A 16,619-nucleotide genomic window follows, 5' to 3' on the forward strand; every position below is an offset into this window, starting at 1 on the left:
CGCAGTCCTGTAATCAGTTGTGTATAGGACACTCGCGTGCGCGCGTCGAACGGTTTCTGGCTTTATTCGAGGGAAAAGTGTGTGGAAAAGTGTGTGTCTGACGGCGAAACGGTAAACGGGGAAAACGCTGCGCGGTTTTTGCTGCTATCGAGTTCTTCTTTTGCTGGATTTTATATATGGTAACGATTGTTGCTGCTGCTGCTGTATCATTGAAAAATGCAGCTTTGAATTTAACTTAAATGCTAAAACTTAGCAAGTGGCTTTGAAAAGCAACGCGAGAGTTAGGGACAAACAAGTTGGAGGAAATTTTCCAGCTACAGCTACAGCTGCTGCCTCTGCCAGCGTCGCAGTCGCTGTTCGAGATAAAGGATATGCCCGGATCTAAAAGATACAGTTTTTCCTCTTGTTTCTTTTTCCGCTGCTGCTGCTGCTACATTTGCTGCTTGGCATTTTCCGCACAGCAACAACAATCGTTGAGACAGGACCGCAAGTTTTGCTAAAATGTAACATAACACCAAATAAGCAGAGTTGGGAAGAGTGAGCGCCAAATAATGCAAATAAATGAATAAGCCCAAATCATTAACAAATTAAAACGAGGCACGCAAAGAAGGGCAGGAAAATATAAATATCGAAAGGAGTCAAGTCAAGTGCTTTCGAGGAGCTGTTTGCTGGCATGCTTTGAGGTTAATACCACCCACCACCCAACCAACCGCCCACTACCACCCATCTCAACCATCAGCCATCCACCAACTCCTCCCACCTCCCTCATCTCCGTTTTGGCCAATTTCTCCGTCTGCTTTCGCCGCTTTCTTCGTCACCGCCGCCATCAAAAGGCATCGAAGGTAAATATATATATGTTATATTTTAGCCGAGTGTGTGTATATAAGTCAATGGGCCAACAAACTAACCTACAAAGTAAACAAAAGCGTTACGCTACAAATGCAAATTTTTCGCACACATGCTTAAGAACTATAAACAACAACTCATTTAACTGACGCCATGCCCCCATAAAAAACCAAAAACAACGCAGCTTAAGACTAGAAATGAAAAAAGAAAAAAAAGGAAAACAAACAGTGAAAAGGTGGAAATGGCACGGCAAATGAAACACAACAAAGCAAAACGCACGCTTCTAAAGCTATTTGTATAAAATTTTAATCGCATGCGATTTATTTGACTAGGCGCCAAAGTCGCACGCACGCACACCAGCTCAATTTCGCAGAGACACCCACACACACACGCAGGCTAGTGAAAATTTACACACTCACCTTGGAAAATGCGAAAAAACAGTCTCGAATATTTTGTTTATTTTTCGCGAAATTATGGAAAATATTTATGGGCTCTATTTGAAGTTTGAGCTGTGCCAGGTTTTTCATTTAACAATTGAGGAAAGTAATGAAAATGTTTGAAAAACGCATCAAAGAGTATTTTTGTGAGATTATATTTAAAATTGGATGTGAGGCTTCGATTTACTATTGAAATGTTAATTTTCATATTTATTTAAACAAATAAGAATCTGTGTTTGAAGACGCACCTGGCAGCAATTGTTTACTGTTTACGGCACTGTGAAAAATATTTTAAATTGTTCATACATATTTTTAACTTTTGCCAGAAGTGTCGACAACTTGTTTATAATTTTCCAAAATAGTGAAGCTTTACATATGTTATATTTTAGCATTGCAGTCATGGATGAGAATCGAATATAGTAGCATATTCCTAGAGTAAAAGATTTGATTGTTTTATTTTCTATAACAATATTACAAAATTAATTATTCCCAAAAGTGGTAACACTATAAGGCGCTTAAATTGCATCATTAAAAATTCCCATTATTCAGCCCAATTTCCGTGTCATTTAATCCGCGACAAGCTGTTAAGGGGAAACAAACAAACAAACAAAAGTTGTGTGCAACAATTGATAAGCAACAAAAGCAACTATCGTGCTGCCTGGCAATAAACCATAAAATAAATGCCAATTCCATTTAGATGCACAAGCCGATTAAAAAGTCAACTTCTACTGGCATAGTTTTGCAACTCGTGCGACATTGATTCGTGATCGATTTGGGTTTAATCTGAGGGCTGTCGAATTGTAATCCAATTTCAGCGATTCAAAAAGTAACTTCAAGTAGTGAAAATCAGAAAATGCAATTATGTGATATATTTTATATATATTTATATTTATATTTTAGGCGATTTTAGTACTTCCCAAGTTGGGAATCCCAACCTTTTGAATTACTATTTCTGACGAGTGTTACACGACGAGGTCCTTGCTAAGCTAAATTCGCTGCGATCTATTTATATAACCCTTTGTACTATTTGGCCAACTATTTTAAGTGCTTCTAGCCGAGAAGAGCTGCATCTGCATCCTAAGAATAAATGAACTTGGTCGCAGGAAGCTGGATGAAAAACACTTAACGCGCAACTAAGCGACAATTGTTGTTTTGTGTGGCATTTAAAAATAGAATCAAGGTGCGCTCTAGTTTCATTCATCCACACACAGACACATACCCACTCACACACACAGAGGCACAAACACACACACAATGATGCAGGTAAAGAGCCTACATAAAAGTGGCTGCTGTTGTTTTGCAAGTGGGCGAGTGAGGGGCAAAGGGGGTGGTCGCCGGGTTGTATGCTACACGAAACTGCAAATAGAAAAGTTATAAATAAAATTCACGCGAGCCAACATTGAACAAATGAACTTGGGAACTGTAAAAATAAAATAAAATATAATAAAAACCCGATGAGTGGATGCTATATAATGGCTGATCATTCAAAAATTCAATTATTATATGAGCATCGATGACAGCCCACAAAATAAAGTAGATGATACATGTTAAATTTAAACATTTTGTGCAGCACATCTGGGCACTATTACTTACCAGTTAAAGGTCAAAACACCGTGGCCTTGGCCAAAAGGAAACTCTAAGGAAAACGCAAAGACACGCAAGGCAATGCCAAACGAGAACCGCAGCTGTGAGCTGCAAAGTGATTCAACGCTTTTCGGCTATAAACTGCCTAATCACTTTGGGTGTTAGATGCGTGGGCCATTCAATGACACTGGTAATTACTGGCCCAATCGAATGATATTGTCTTGGCCTAAGTGAGTAATGAGCAAAGGGCGTGACAATCGCCAAACGTCCTCCTGTCTTCGTTGAATAATTAAGCCTGGTCAAACGAACTGACTAAGTAACTTACACAAAAGACCAACCAAGTATCAAGTTACCGAAGAATATTATAACAAAATACCAGCGCACATATAGCTCAAACTTTAGATCTTCATTTAATAATATTCTGGTATATTCTTCATACAAAATTTAACCACAAACCATTTAAAGAGCTTTAAATATGTACATGTAAGCACTTTATGCCACCAAAGGCAACCGCAAGCCATTCCCAGCGTGAACATCAATTTGCCAGCATTTGGCGACCATTAATGGTCAACTTATCGTGCAAAAAAATACTCCTCCCATGGTTAAAGCCATAAAACATGTGTGCAGGCATACACACATATGCAACAGCTAGGAAAAAGGGAATCGTTTAGCTTTCAAACAGCAACAAACTTGAAATTTATATAGCCAACCGCCAGATGTGTCTATAAAACTTGCACATCCCATACGAACATCCATTTTGCGGAGGTTTTTTCAATTTTTTTTCTTCTTTGTTTCCCTCTTATATTTTTATCACCAGCTGATAAGAGCAAAGTTTGTCCGAAAGTTAGCGCCTGTAGCCGTAACACGCATACGCCATGTGTTACAAACATCCGATGGAAAGCAAGAAAGAAAGAAAGAAACGAAACGAAACGAAATTACCCGCAATTTCAGAAAAGTTAAATGTCTTTGCAGCCGAGCATTTTGGTAACATTTTTTAATTGCCCCACTGGGGGATGGGCGGAAATCCACATTTACAAGCGAACATATGTTGGCAACATGCAATTAACAAGCCAAGTCCAAGCACTCCGCTGATGAGTACAGCGAAAATTGTGCAGGGCTCGACTATCACATACCCGGTACTTCTCTTTTTATGAAAACAAAATGATTTCAATCTTGAAACAACTCTTTTTTGCTATAACCATACTATAATAAACATTCCCTTAATAGTTAAATCATAGCCTAGTTTTTTACGAGCAGCCTATTAAAAAGAGTGGCAACAACTATGCTCAGCCACCCACGCGGACCACTTACAGGCATTAATTACTATGTCGGGCCTGCCAAGTCAGCAACGAGCCACGAAAAGTTGAAGGACCAACTGGAAAAAAATATTGCATACTTTTCGGAATTTTCCCCCCAATTTGGGCAGTTTCCACGCTTTTCACTCTCTCTCTCTGTTTTCTGACAAGTTGTATGAGTTGCGAGAGTTGAATGTTTCTTTTTATTGCCATTGCCATTGTTTTTGTTGCTATTGTGGCCCGTTGTTCTTGTTTTTGGCAAAATTTTTATATTATTTGGTCGGCTTATTGTTCTTGTAGATTTTCATGTCCATGGCGAACAACAAATGTTGAGGAAGAAGAAAAAAGTTTGTTATGTAGTTGATTTTTCGCAGAACAACGTTAAGTTGAGAAAACAAATTCCCAAATATGTAATTGGTTTTTGAGTGCGGCGGGTAACCAAAGTTCTGATTATTCGTAATGTTTTAAGAATAATAATTTCGTCTATTTTTTGACTAGTTTAACAGAAATCACATATACAGACAAATTATACCACTGCTAAGCAATTATGTTCTCTAAGCCAATTTAACTTGCTTCGATCGAATTTGACTTGTCCTTGGCGGAAATAAATTAAGTCAGCTCATAAATTAAACCAATCCTGGCAAGTTTTGCGGCTCATACACCCACGCAGCAATAAGTTCATGAACATATCTCGGCATATTTATAGCTTGGCCAAAGCCCGCTAAGCTTTTGCCATTTTGGCCAAGAAAAGGGCACAGCCACAGACCGAATTATTGTCTGCAAGTTGGCGCATATCGCCGAACCGGAAGTTCCGGGGGCCAACAGGGTAGCGGGTGGAAATATCCTCGAACATCCGTGGCTCTCCTTATAGATCTGTGTGTGTGCGCGCCGATGTAACGACTTATTGTTCAGAATTTCGCACAGTTGAATACCAAATTGTGAATACCCAACTACTCCCCCAAACCGAATAATTCCAGCCGAGAAACGCAGCCCATTTGAAGTCGTTGCAACTATTTTGGCAGTTTCCTTACAAGGCTTTTTGTTGGCCTGGCCAACAATGAAGTCAGTTTCTTGTTGGCCATTGCCAAAAATAACTGCATTTTCTGGACGAGGGAGTTAGTAAAACTTTCCCCATGCCCGGAAGTGCAGCGTGCAAACTTTTTTATTGCTCGCCTGCCAGTTTGCATAGAAGTCTCTAATATTCAGCTTGCTGCCATAGATTGCATTTTTAGTAAGTCCTAACGGCTGCCAAATTAATGAATACTGATTGCACCAGAGATTGTCAGTAACAAGCTTCCGCCATCACAATTTCCCTCAACCCTCGGAATCTAAACATGTGTGTATCCTGAGCTGATTGCCATCTAATGCTCGACTGCATCCAAGTGGCCCTAACACTCGAAATGTATACTGTTCATGGTTAAGTTTATCATTCCAGCCGACTTTAAGTGCAGGAATTGCTCATCTGTGATTGCTACTCCATTTTGGATGAGACCACTTCAGCTGCAATTTTTCTCCAGGCACGCTTGAAAGGCTTCTTTCAGATGTGACTTAAGTCAAAAGTGTACAAACTTTGGTGCAGCTATACAAATGTTGTTAGTAATAAGCATTTTTGGAAAGAATTTAACAGAAATTTAATTAAAATGTACAATTTCTTCAGAGAATACTAACTACACTGCAACTAAAGTATCTGAGATACTCCTTCTAAAAATACATTTAAATAGTTACTTCCGCCATGATTAACATCTATTTAAACCACATTTCACGTTATTTCCTATTTATATCCCAAATGTTAATGGCTTTACCCACAAGTTCGGTTACTCTTTATAATATATACCCCTAACGATATCCAGGTGCCGGCAATTACGTGTCGCGTGCCGGAAGTGCGATTAGAGCATCAGGAGCGACTAATAATGGCCCGGAGCTGGGTTCGCTCCTTTGTTGATTCTAGATAGGTGAAAATGCTTTGCCAAAATTGCTTCTCCCTCTTATGTTTAACTAAAAAATTATTGCAAACTGAGAGCGAAAACCATATGCTGCACGCTGCTTTTCGAGGCTCCTGGGAGTCGTTTGTTATTGCTGCCTTGAGCATTCAGCTGGCCCGGCTTATCAGGGATGATGTTGTGGTTGCCAGCTGGAAAATTCCCTCTTAAATTATCGCACTCGTTTCCATTAACAACCGAAAACTAACTGCTAAGGGGGAGGGGATTTTCATCAACACTTTTAGCTTTTAGCTGATTTCCCCAAGCTCCCCCAATAGCGAATCTCAAAGTGAATGTCAAATGGTGGGGTTAAAGCCGAGTTTATGCAGTGCGAAGCTAATAGAGCTCAAAAGCACTTTGTTGCATCCTCATAGTGAATAATGACTTCCGTTCGACTATCTCATAACTCGCTGATAGGCCATTCGTATTCGTATGTTGGATCAGGGCCAAGTTCCTATCTCTTGGCAATCGGCAGAATATAGTTTGGCACAATTACCAACTTTAATTATGCGTCATGCTGTCTGATTTGTAAAAGATATAATTTATAAATAAATTGATATCTAACATGAGTAGCCTCTTTCCTTAGTCATTCGCTTCAATTACATCATCATGAATTTACATTTCATTACATCAATTACAGTGAAATCAGAAATTAGCAGTCAACCATTTTTGATCTAACACCGTTTTGTGACACCATTTGTCAACGTGCTCAACAATTTAGCAATAAATAATTAATTAGCATAAACCATACATCGGCTGGCAAACCAACAACTTAGGTGTCTTGTTCAGTGCAATCAGGTTGAATAATTAGAGTTTGCAAAACAATTAGGCCATTAACTGCAATGCCCAGAAGGCACACGTCAACATCAAACTGCCCACAATTGATCAGCCAATAATTAGGATAGCGTAATGGCAATGCAAATGCACTTTGGGTCGAGTACACGCGAGTATTCCTCACGGGAAACGTACTTCATTATTTTCCCATTCAACATAGTGGCCCGATTTAGCCTTGGACCTGGCCAAAAGTCGGATTGAAAAGTGTTGAAAGCCCTTCATCAGCTGTCGTCATCGCTTGCCTTGGTGAAAAGCCACGAAAAAGCCGGAAAAGGGAGTAAAAAATGGCATATAATTGGCGTTGATTTATTGTCTTTTGTAGGCGCAACGAGATTTGCCCACCAATCTTATGGGCGAGTGCCAGCCAAAGCTTAGGCAAAAAAAATTCAATTGTTGTAGTTTGCAGCACGGCAATTGGCCCAAAAAGAATGATATATACAGACCCAGATATGCCGTGAATATATCCGCAATTTAATAATGCTCTCGAATTTCTAGTGGCTCTGTGGTTCTTGTGGTTGCGTGCTGGATCGGTTCGGTCCTGGAGTTCCTATTTAGATATCGCTGCCTTTCGAGCTTGCCACTCCTCTCATCGTGCCATTCTGTCTGGGTTGTCCGTGAAAGTGGCATGAAACCAGCAGGAAATGACAATGGAACCTGCTCGGAGACATGAAAGCCGCACAGTGTCGTTGCGATTAAAAACTAGAGCTTGAAATAAATTTAAGCAATTAAGGAAAGCACAGAAACATGGTAGATTGAAATTTTTATGGCCTAATTGTAGCTGTGAAAAATGCCGAGAGATAACCAAGAGAATAACAAATTTCAATAATCGATGGATACGTGTTTGTACAAATTTGCCTGGCTTAGTAGATATCAATTAATGTTGAATTTATGCTTTGGCATATAAACTTGAGCTAAAATTTAATTGGATTTTTCATTTTAAATTGCGTTTAAACTTTGTGGCTCCTTGGTGAGTTTGTGGCATGTTTTCTTGCTAAATTTAATATTCGTTTTATTTGCTCGATGCAAATCATTAGGAGCATCTCGGCAGCTGCAAAATTGTATTTATTATACAAATACCCTCGTGGAAAGCAAATTCAAATATTATTTTGTATAAATACATAAACCACTGTTGACAATTTCAGCTTAGCAGAGTGGGCGGCCTGGCGTGCGTTCTTGTTTAGTTTCGGTTTTAGTTTTAGTTTTAGCTTTCTTTTCCATCATTTGAGTGGCATTGCATGACTGCATGCAAGCTGGTTCTGGTTCTGGCCAGGCCAAGCCTTGTCCTTGCCTCGAAAGCTGCTGCTGCTGTTGTCGTTGCCATTTATAAGTTTAAGTCCTGACATGCCACACAGAACCACGGGACAAGGAACGCAAAGCCCCTAAAAGTCCGTCGCAATTCCCCGTATCTTGGCAGCAACAAGAACAACACAATTAGACAAATGAATAAACATACAGTTCTTGGCAACAAGAAAATTTGCATATCCCATTCCCAGCGGACTTGAGTGCACTTCAGTGTCTTGTGGCCTCTGTGTGCGAAAGTATTTCGAGTTCGTATTTGCAATTGCCAATTGGCTAATAGGGATTTTCACATTATTACGTTTGCACTATGACCTGGTTTAATATTTAATTAGCTTCGCCCTGGCAATGAATGGCTTCGACTCGACCCGCTCGGTTGGCCGTCTGTTCGAGGGTGTTCGTGCGCTCCTTGCCGGAAGCACATGTCGTATACGTGATATTTGACAAACATTTTACATGCACAGGCACACACACATCCACCCACAAACGCACACGCAGGCCTCACCGAAACTGCATTTAAAATCTGGTGTGTTAAAAGGAATGTGGCACTTGGAAAAATTACCCTGGTGTGAACATTTATTTTTAAACGTAGGTCTTGAGCAATTACTGCTGTTCCTTTAAGCCAATACTAATTACGGTCTTGGTTGAAGCGTTTAAAAAACTTTTAAGTGTTCTAGTGTGTGTATATATTTTCGTTAAGTGCATGTGAGGAAATCCTGACCATAGTAAAGGCGTGACTCCAACATGGTTTCAAATGTTGTAAAATGCAGGCGATTGCATGCTCCTACCACCCTACCCTCATTTATTTCACATTTTCCCACCAATTTTCCCCCCACTTTTCCCACCGACTGGGCCACAGAGATTTGTGCAAAATAGAGTCATGAAATTAGTTGGCTGCAGCTCGAGCAGCTAAGTATGACATTGTATTCGGTTTTATGGCTCTCTTCGCTTTTAATGCTATTTATGCTAATGGCAGCCAACATTTAGCAGTTGCTCTTGGCTTAAAGAGCTCACTCGGCGCATTTTCACGGCTCCGTCGGGTTAAAGCTATTGATTCCACTCTGAGTTTGGCCGCATAAATATTTAAGACTTACTTTGGTGATTTATAAATTATTAATGTATTCAACAAGAAAGTTCGGAGGAGCCTGAAAGCCCTAAAGCTACTGGAAAATTAAGTTTCGCATTGGAAGTTTTGCCAAGCTGATTTAGCGTATTCTGATTTTGGCAACTGCGTTTCTACGGTTGGGAATGGCTAAAATTCCTTAAAGCAGTAAATATTTTGGTTAGCTTTATACATTTCTAACTTTATATAACAGGAAGCGGTAGCGTATCACTTAGCATTTAGATGAATGTATAAATAATATATGATGAGTGGGTGATAAGTATCATCGAAAAGAAATAGAAAAAGTTGCGAGGTACTTGGAGCTGTGCAAAAGGAATATAAATACTTTCACTTGGATTGAAACTGTCAAAGCTATTTCCTTTCGCAGTGACCCCGTTTTTCGGCTAGCTGCCGCTTAATCAATTCCAGCTGAAAAATAACCGTGACGTCGGAAATGGAAAACCCCCTGCCGCGCCGCTTTTCCGCCCTATGCTAACAAGAGTCCTGCCCGTGTGTTATGTGAGTGTGGGTGGGCGCAAATAGAATGGAAATGCAAAATGGAAATAGAGTGGAAATAGTCCGCAGCATACACTTTTTGACTTTTCGCTGATAAATATTGAAGTGCTGTTGAAATTTGTCAGAGAGAAGCGCAAAAAGTTCGCCGAAGATTTGATTTAAGCCGATGCAGGCGAGTCATTGCGAGAAAATTCAATTTGTGGATTTATGGGATTGGATTTACGAATTGGTTTTATTATGATGAATGCGCAATAAACGTAATCGAATAGTAAAATGGGAATTAGACAAGAAATATGTTCAACTGAGATACGAACGGAAAAGCTTTAAACATAGATTTTAAGACCATTTTCTATAATCGCATAAAGTTTATTTACTTTCCTGAGACCTCTAATTACACTTCAATAACAACCTAAGCTGATTTGCATAGTGTTTGTGCGTTCGAAACGAATCAATCCGACAGTCAGAATGAGTTCGCATTCCATTCATTTGCATGTTGAGTGCTCATTAATTTCATCTGGGCAACAGCATTGCCCCGCCCCCAAAAAACACCGCACCCAGCGCCCATTTCTTGCGGCAGAAATAAAGGTGCTGCAAGTGCACCAAAGTGCGCGCATAGCTCGATTCGCCTTTGATTTATGGTACGCAATAAGAATCTTCATTTGCATGTTGCCTCAGGCGGGGCGAGTCAACAGGGCGTATACTCGATGCCATTATATGCAGGTGTAGCTGCGGCTACGAGTTGCGCTTCCGGCAGCTGCAAGTGTCCTTGCCCCGACTTTCAGCACTGATTTATGTGGAAAGGGAAAAAATATTTGTGATTTGTGGGTATATGCCTAAGCATTTAAATTTAAAGACTCCGCTATTTTCTATAGTTTTAAGATAAAATATATAATATATTTGCATTATTATTCGCAGTGCATCAATCTCACCTGCTCTCTATTTTCCATTTCGTTTTAGCATTGGTAGCCTCATTAGCGACTTAGTAGAATGGCGCAAAGGAAACCGTAACCAAAAACCACCAAAAACGAAAAAAAAGGATACGCCGAAAGGGATTAGGAGCAGCAGCCACTGAAAAGGTTGAGAGCCCATAAAAAAGCACAAAGAAATTGAATACTCACAGCGAATTTTAGGCATAATGAGTTCGCTGTCGCGTCCCTAAAAACCGAGCACCTCAAATGCAAATTGATATTAAGCCGCCAATCATAATCAGCACCGATATTAATTAAAAAACCGCTACCAGTCAACAATAATCAAGCAACCGCTATGGCCTCACCACCGGAGAGTCCCATCGAGGAGGTGGTCTATGAGTTGGAACACACACGAGTGCCTAAGCCCATTCCCGTTGCCCTCGAGGATCTGTGCCGGCAGACCAAGTTCACCAAACAGGAAATCCGCGTCATGTACAGAGGATTCAAGACGGTAGGAAGCCATGTTCTCATAAACTGAAGTCGATGGGTTCCAAAAGTATTATTTTTTTAGATAATAACTTTTAAATAATATAGTTATTTAAATGCCAAGAACAACTCGTTGACCAACTGCCATGTAAAAACGAGCGCTACTTAAATGTCTGTCATTTTAATGCACACGCGTTTTGAATTTCATTGCAAATGAATTCGCTCCTTTCAAGCGATTGTGTGTCCAAGCACTTTTACACCAACGAGTGCGGAAAAAGGCCAACTCAGCGAAAAAGTTTCAATATGTGGGTCAACAAGAGATGAGCTCCGGGGTCAAGTAAATGGATAGTTTGAGCCAGAGAGTTCGCCTTATTGACAGTTTGCCCCATTGATAGTTTGCCTTTGTGATATTTGGCTCGCTGGTAGTTTACCTTATAGATAAGTTTCGTTGGCTGGTGACTTGTACTTTCGATTTCGTTACGAAATAGATGGAATTCTAAACTTTTTAATTTAGCAAATGATAAGCAAGAAAGTAGAGCATAGCTTTTTTCATTCGACTACTGCATTACTTAGGCATTCATGTACTTGTAATTAAATGATCTCAAAGGTTTAGGTTAGTCCTTTTTGCCCTTTTGGAACTCACTGTCCCTACATTTGCCTTTTTCTTTATTAACCGAGCAAACACTTACTTTCATTGCGATTTAATTTTTTTCGCAGGAATGCCCCGAGGGCGTGGTACACGAGGATTGTTTTAAGGATATCTACGCCAAATTCTTTCCACATGGCAGTAAGTATTTGTGTGTGAATAAATGTCGCCCATTTGGGGTGTGTCTGTGTGTGCGGGTGCTGTCGCTAAGGTCTTATGCTTCTCCTTTTTATAGTAGCGCGTCATAAAGCGCCGTTTAAGCGAGCATTTCGTCCTTGCAGCAGCTGCCACCGAAATGCCAAAATACCCAAATAGCCAGAAACCAAAAAAAAAAAAAAAATCACCCTGACACGCCTACTTTGCTTATGTTCTATTTATACAGATTCGAGTTTATACGCTCATTATGTGTTCAAAGCGTTCGATGTTAATTGCAATGGCGCCATTAGTTTTCGGGTAATTATTTCTCATTATATTAACATCTACTCAGTATTGCGTATATTAATACGTTTTAATGCTTATCAGGATTTACTGGTCACCTTGTCGACCTTGCTGAGAGGTTCTGTGTATGAGCGTCTGCGTTGGACCTTCAAGTTGTACGACCTGAACGGCGACGGAAGGATCAGTCGCGGCGAACTGAGTGAAATTATTTTGGCCATTCACGAGCTTATGGGTCGGAGACCACATCAACCTGAGGACGATCGCAAGGCGAGGGATCAGGTAAGATAACAGATTTTTAATACAGAGGGGTTCTGCTTTATTAAAGTTTCTATGGCCTAAACTATAGTAAGTACAAGTCTCGACCTTGGTGCTCTGTTCGTACCGCATTTAACAATCGATGCTATGCTTTAATCAACTTGTTCTTGGTACAAAGGAAAATCTCTGCTTATCCGCAATGAGCATTATGTTCTAGGCCATTCTGTTGAAATGTCTATCTGCATATTCATCGCACTTCCTCTGGCGCAGATTTGTATGCTTCATTCTTTATGCAAAAGCCACACTTCATGAAACGTGCAGCATCCGCTGACGTTAGTCGGGCGCACAGTGCGTATGAGTAATTATGATTGGGAGCACACACACACACAGAAGTATGCGCACACATACGGAATGCATAAGTCGGGAATCGAAATTGCATCGGCAACGGTGGGTGAAAAGCGAGCAGGGAAATGCGGATGCATTCGTGTGCGGAAACAGCAGCGGATATTTTACTTAATGATGAAGGTTTCACTTTTTCCCGCGGATAATACTTAAACGAAAATGCCAATGAAAAGTGGCTGAAATTGAAATGAGCGATTAAATTGAAAATGACTTTGTGCCAGTGAACGAAATTTATAAGAGTAATAAAGGGAAATGAAAGTAGGGGCACTGTAACTTAATTTAATTTATCAGTAATAGGGATATTTCGATGTCTTTATAAAATGTATGTATGCTCGTAATATTTAAAGAGACTTTCAGTAAATCATTGTGTTTTTTTTACCTTTTATTATCCAGGTTGATCGTGTTTTCCGCAAACTGGACTTGAACCAGGATGGCATTATAACGATAGAAGAGTTTTTGGAGGCCTGCCTGAAGGACGACTTGGTAACTCGATCGCTGCAAATGTTCGACAACGACCTTTGATGACAAGAGGGGGAGCTAGAGCCAGGGCTACGCAATTCCAGGACTATAATATCTCTTATAGATCTATAAGTGCAATAAGCAACTCTAAGGAAGTGACAACCCTAAATAAAAATACAAAAATATTACAAAAAAAAGGAGGGGGCGGAAACCCCAAACAAGCTTGAAAAACACCAGTGAAATTGATGGAAAACGAGGAAATGAAACATATTAGTAATTAAAATTAGTTTAGGCAAATATCGAAGGAAGAAATCTTTAAACTTTATGAGTGTGTTATTATATAACTAACGAAGAGGTCGACTAAGATTGATTATAAAGAATATGTAATTTTTTGAGCATATTATGAATTTAATCCTGCCGTGAAAAGCGAATTGGTCTTATATATATATATGTATTTACTATATAAATATGTACATGTATGATATGATATATGTGTAAATGAAATTGATTTCGACAACAGAACTAAACTAAACCACCAAACCAAATGTTTGATTCAGGAATGGAATTGGTATACCGACAACAAGAGAAACCGAGCTCTCAACACGATTTACTTTACTATAATTACGCAATAACAAATAATAGAATACTAAAGTATAAATTTACACTTAGCTAAAAGAAAAGTTACCAAACAAATGGATTTCCTTAGTTCACCTTTGTAGACATATTTCCGATTTAATTGTTTTAAAAGATACTTTTTTTGCTTTACTGTCAATTAGGAAGGAAAACGCGAATTGCAGTATAAATTAAATTAATTCAGATTGTGGAAAGTTCTATTAGCCCCATATGTTTTAATGTGTGTGTTATTGTTTTGCATCAACTAATTGAATTTACAATTTGTCTCAATAAAGCTATCTCCCAGCCATATTGGTTTAAAATGGCAAAAAAAAAAATAGATACTACATAAACAGATGAATAAATAATGCCTGGGTTTTGTGTGCCCGACCAACCACCGATATATAAATAGCACTTGACAATTACGCTTGATTTAATATTTATACAAGGTCGTGTTGATTTTTTAATGATAAATGCAATTCTCAACACGACTCTTCAATTAAATTACATTTTTATTAAATTACACTTGCCAGAACATATTTACACACAAGCACGCGACGCTTTGCCCGGTTTTTCGTGAAGCCCCCAGATTTTGTACACCCATTTAATCATTTCCCAAAAAAGCTTCAGAGGAATGTCTTTGGGAATGGAGAAAACTTGTGCAGCGAAATGAAAATGTAATAATAAAGTAATAATGAAACGCGACCGTTTTTATAAAAACATTGAATGCTTAATTGTGCATGAACAAGACAAGACAATCAATGTGGTTTGATATTTCCTATTTCCGCTTTTAGTTGTACACATTGTTCTTCCATTGTTGCTTCTAACAAAAACCATTTTCTGTATAAAAAGCCTTAAGCGAAGGACACTAGGAAATGAAATGAAAATCAGGAATCAGTGGTTTAATGACGTCACAAGCTCTTAATTTAAATACTCAACTTAGCAGGTGTCGTTTGAAATGTGTTAACTGTGTTCTAGACGAGAAATATCTAAATGTTGGCCTTTGAAAACTATGCCAACCGTAATTAGTACACGTAGGCGCTTTATAATGATTCAACCATAATTTAATTTAGGTTGAATCGGAGCTTCAGCAAGCCTACAACTTGGTTAAGCATAAAAATATTTAAAATTTTTAAGCATACCTACCAGGCAAGGATTCTTCCACCATTCTTCAGACAGGGTTCAAATATATAAAACGGAACGATCAGTTAAAGATATTCCCATCAAAACGGCAAAGCCATTAAAAGCGATTCCATCATCAAATAATCTTAGCATTAGTAAATGTGTTGAACAAGAACATTTTGTTGAATATAAAAGTATTCTTGTCTAAACAAATACCTATGCGAACTACTCGTTAAACCACCCACGATTTCTAACTCTTAAGAAACGATCTATGCAATATGAGCGTACACTGTCCAAAAACAAAACAAAAAAATACAAAAAAGCAACTAATTGATATTAATCTATCATTCGAATTGAGGAAAGCTATGTGTCTAACTAGTCAACATAATAAATAATGAAATTGAAACGCTTATACTAATGTTAAAAACTTAAATATTAAACTAAAGATTATTTATTTAACCAGTCGAATTGGAAGATACTGTTTAGAAATCGGTTTTAGCTGCTAAATGTCCGAAAAGATCACTATCTAGATTATCCAAAAGCTATGTCGAAATCGACGTTTAATTTGTACTAGCTAGCTGGAATTAGTTTCCGAATCTAGAACATAATAGGTGTAACTAAAGTGGTGTAACTTATTTTTAAAACAACGTTTAATTCGTATTTCGTTAAAAGTAAATTTAATCCAAATGTACCTATAGTAAATGTAAATTACGATAATAATTTTTTAGCCAAGATTTCGTAGAACATGATGGAATCTTAAACCTTTTGTTAACTATATAAATGGTTTGCGCTATCCCAATAATAATAATAAATAACAACAAAATAATTAACAAAGAAAACGTGGTTAGTGATTTGGATTGTTTATAAGTAAATTATAGTAAGCTCTTATATAAAACACCTACAATAATTAATCTATAAAATGACTACAAAACCATTTGCGAAAAATTCATTATTTTATTATTATTCACTAAAAATGCTGATATTGCCCTTAAATATTCATTATTCTTAAAGTGAAGCTATTTGTTGTGCACATTTCAAATAAACACTAATGGATAGCTTTCCTTAAAAGAACCTAAAATGTGTTTATACAAAAATCCACTAAAATGTACCTATAGTTAAGTATTGTCTACTTAGAAAATACATAATGGAATTTAATTTTAGTAAGTCACATTACGGTTTAAGTTCTCGAACATTTGATTTAAAATTGTGTTGTACTTAAGTTTTAGTCTGAAAATAAGACATACAATTTAATAACACAACAAAGAAGTTTTCATGCCACTTAAAATGAAAACCAACCAAAGATTTAAAAAATACATTTAAAAGCAAGCCCAACAACAAATTGGGTAAAGAGTAAAAGAGATAAACCATTTTAATAAAAATAACACTTTAATTATGTTTTCCG

General features: G+C 38.2%; 1 protein-coding gene across 3 annotated transcripts; it reads left to right on the forward strand.

The window, feature by feature from the left end:
- Positions 1-30: 30 nt before the first annotated feature.
- Positions 31-16,348, forward strand: LOC117143296 (Kv channel-interacting protein 1). 3 transcript variants are annotated; one of them, XM_033307892.1, is made up of 7 exons: positions 31-179; positions 462-842; positions 10,847-11,308; positions 12,001-12,070; positions 12,312-12,382; positions 12,452-12,646; positions 13,418-16,348. In XM_033307892.1, exons 3-7 carry the CDS (start codon positions 11,153-11,155, stop codon positions 13,544-13,546), a joined length of 621 nt encoding a protein of 206 aa, XP_033163783.1. In that variant the 5' UTR covers positions 31-179; positions 462-842; positions 10,847-11,152; the 3' UTR covers positions 13,547-16,348. The 3 variants fall into 3 exon arrangements, with proteins under 3 accessions (XP_033163783.1, XP_033163784.1, XP_033163785.1); XM_033307893.1 differs by having other exon boundaries at positions 527-842; XM_033307894.1 differs by having other exon boundaries at positions 31-111; positions 527-842.
- Positions 16,349-16,619: the final 271 nt, after the last annotated feature.

This window comes from Drosophila mauritiana, chromosome 3R (assembly GCF_004382145.1).
Source record: "Drosophila mauritiana strain mau12 chromosome 3R, ASM438214v1, whole genome shotgun sequence".
Lineage (NCBI taxonomy): Eukaryota > Metazoa > Arthropoda > Insecta > Diptera > Drosophilidae > Drosophila > Drosophila mauritiana.

Excerpts from the sequence above, each read along its gene's own strand:
- LOC117143296 (XM_033307892.1), top strand. The coding sequence starts at position 11,153 with ATGGCCTCACCACCGGAGAGTCCCATCGAGGAGGTGGTCTATGAGTTG. Across the intron at positions 11,309-12,000 it reads TGTACAGAGGATTCAAGACG|GAATGCCCCGAGGGCGTGGT; the intron begins GTAGGAAGCCAT and ends TTTTTTTCGCAG. Across the intron at positions 12,383-12,451 it reads ATGGCGCCATTAGTTTTCGG|GATTTACTGGTCACCTTGTC; the intron begins GTAATTATTTCT and ends AATGCTTATCAG.